General features: G+C 38.7%; 1 protein-coding gene across 1 annotated transcript; it reads left to right on the top strand.

Moving 5' to 3' along the window:
• Positions 1 to 453: 453 nt before the first annotated feature.
• On the top strand, positions 454 to 1,458 carry LOC111381657 (pelargonidin 3-O-(6-caffeoylglucoside) 5-O-(6-O-malonylglucoside) 4'''-malonyltransferase-like). Its single transcript, XM_023005458.1, has 2 exons — positions 454 to 1,160; positions 1,251 to 1,458. Exons 1-2 carry the CDS (start codon positions 454 to 456, stop codon positions 1,456 to 1,458), a joined length of 915 nt encoding a protein of 304 aa, XP_022861226.1.
• Positions 1,459 to 2,408: the final 950 nt, after the last annotated feature.

Raw genomic sequence — 2,408 nt, 5'->3', positions numbered from 1 at the left:
ATCATCGATGCACCTCCATTAGAGTGATTCGTGACGGGTTGTCTTAGTGTAAATGCAATTGAAATTGTTCGGTCATCAATTCTATATAAATCACTCCTTTTTTCACAAGTCATGCTGCTTTTACAAAGTTGGTTGACAAAGTTAGTTTACAAAACAATATATATACCAATCATTTCAGATATACTTTTTCAAATCATTTGAAATCAAATGCCACGATTTTGTGAACTAGTTTTCTACAACTAGATTAATTGTTTTTTTGATCTATATACTAATATTTCGTTTTTATTGTTTTTATTGTTCCTTTTTTTTTTTTGCATTAGGTTTCAAAGAGGTATTGATATACAGTGTTGAAAATTATGAAGGTTGAGGTTGTGAGCAGAAAGATTATAAAACCAAGCACACCAACTCTCGATAATCTCCGTACATACAAGATATCATGCGCTTAGTCCAACTATGTACGTGGTTGGACTTCTTTACCATCCATCAAGTGATAACATTGGAAATGTAAACAATTTGGAAAAATCACTGGCTCCAATATTGCCACAATTTTATCCTTTTGCTGGAAGATATATCAAGGAGAATCAATCCGTCGATTGTAGCGACCAAGGTGCTGAATATGTAGAAGCTAAAGTCGATTGCGATCTTCTTGATATTATAGGCTCAGAAGTCCAGCCTATGGAGTTAAATGATCTTCTTCCGGTCGAAGTTGGTGCAGCTGATGAAGCCTCAGATCCAATTCTGTCGATTCAAATAAGCAAATTTAAATGTGGTGGAGTAACTATTGCTACGGCCATTTCACATAGGGTTATCGACACATCCTCACTAGGCACATTCTTATCTGCATGGGCAAAGGCGATTAGAGGAGACAATAGTACTGAACCCATTATTCCAAAATTTGACTCTCCATTGAACTTTCTGCAGGTTGAGAATTTAGGTGAGATTGATTCTGAAACCTCAAGGACTAGGGATCCTACCTTTGTGACTAAGAGGATTTTGTTCAGTAAGAAGGAGATAGCAAATTTAAGAGCCAGGGTGAGTCACTTGTATGGAAAAAGTGATCGTCCACCCTCGAGGGTTCTGGTTGTCTCTTCTTTTTTGTCGGAGGCTCTCATGCGCTGTGATCGCGTAAAACATGGGAAATCGCGGGCTTGCCTCATAGCGTAAGCAATTAACTTTCGTGAAAGAACAGTTCCACCTCTGTCGAAATATTCTTGTGGAAACTTAGCATCTCAGGGATTGGTAGAATGCAGTGCAGAGGAAACCAAGAGCTTAGACTTTGAACACTTGGTTCCTTTATTGAGTAATACTATCGAGAAAGCCGTTTTAGACTGTTCCAAGATCTTGTCAAATGCCGAGGATGCACGCAAATTCCTCTTCGATGCCGTTGCAGGTGCAATTGAAAAGCTACTTGATGGAAACTTGAATTCTATATGGTTTATGTTGGAAAAATGGTTATGAAATGGGTCAACTTTAAGCCCAAATTTCAGTGGAACCCACCTTTTAATTAATATGGGACCTAGCATATTCACGTTCTACTCTGCAAGATGATTAACGTGATATATTTATTTGTCGAAAATCATTTAAAATAGAATGAAATATTAAGTGTTAAAGTAACCCACATAAACTAAGTATTATGGAAGAATTTGATTTTCCAAATACTTATCCCACATAGGAAAGTTAGGAAACTTGGGTTTGGAATTTTGGTGTGGTTTATAAGGTGGAAGTTTGGAATTGGATTGGGCCCCAAGGGGTACTAATAGTCTTTGGAAGGGGGAAAACCTATATCCTATTGGGTTCGGTCATAAACCTACACGCGCGCACCGCCGCCATCCGTCCGACCGGCCGGCACGAGCACGTGCCCGTGTCCGAGTCCGAGTTCAATCCGGTTCGGGTGCTGGTGGACCTTTGCATTATATTAACTTTTTTGGACAAAATTTATTTAAAATTTTGGGTCAAATTGTAAATAATCAAATTCTTGGGTACATTATGAAATTTAAATTTTGACTTATTCCGGGTGTTTTTTTTCTTTTAACAGTCATCTGTTTACCGACCAAACAGTCGACTGTTAGCCGACGGTTAACCGACTTAACAGACGCGACTTTTAAGAACAGCATGTCTGTTCGGATTTTTGAGGTTTGTCTGAAAGGTGATGACTGTTCGAATGACCACAAACAAGTCTATAAATAGCCTGCCTCTCCACCAGAATTCATTGCAAACTTTCTGTGCTTTGAATTTCATTCCCTCTTTCTCGTTCTGATATTGTCTTGAAGTAAAACATACTTTGTTGAGTTCGTTGGAACTCCTGCAGATTACAGTGCTGCTTCTGTAGGAGACGAAAATTCGTTCGATCCTGGAAAACGATTGCTGGACGCCTTTAGCACCATTGAAGGCAGCAAATTCGTTTTAAG

Source organism: Olea europaea, unplaced genomic scaffold, assembly GCF_002742605.1.
Source record: "Olea europaea var. sylvestris unplaced genomic scaffold, O_europaea_v1 scaffold2350, whole genome shotgun sequence".
Taxonomy (NCBI): Eukaryota; Viridiplantae; Streptophyta; class Magnoliopsida; order Lamiales; family Oleaceae; genus Olea; species Olea europaea.
This window is presented reverse-complemented; position numbering and strand designations above follow the sequence as displayed.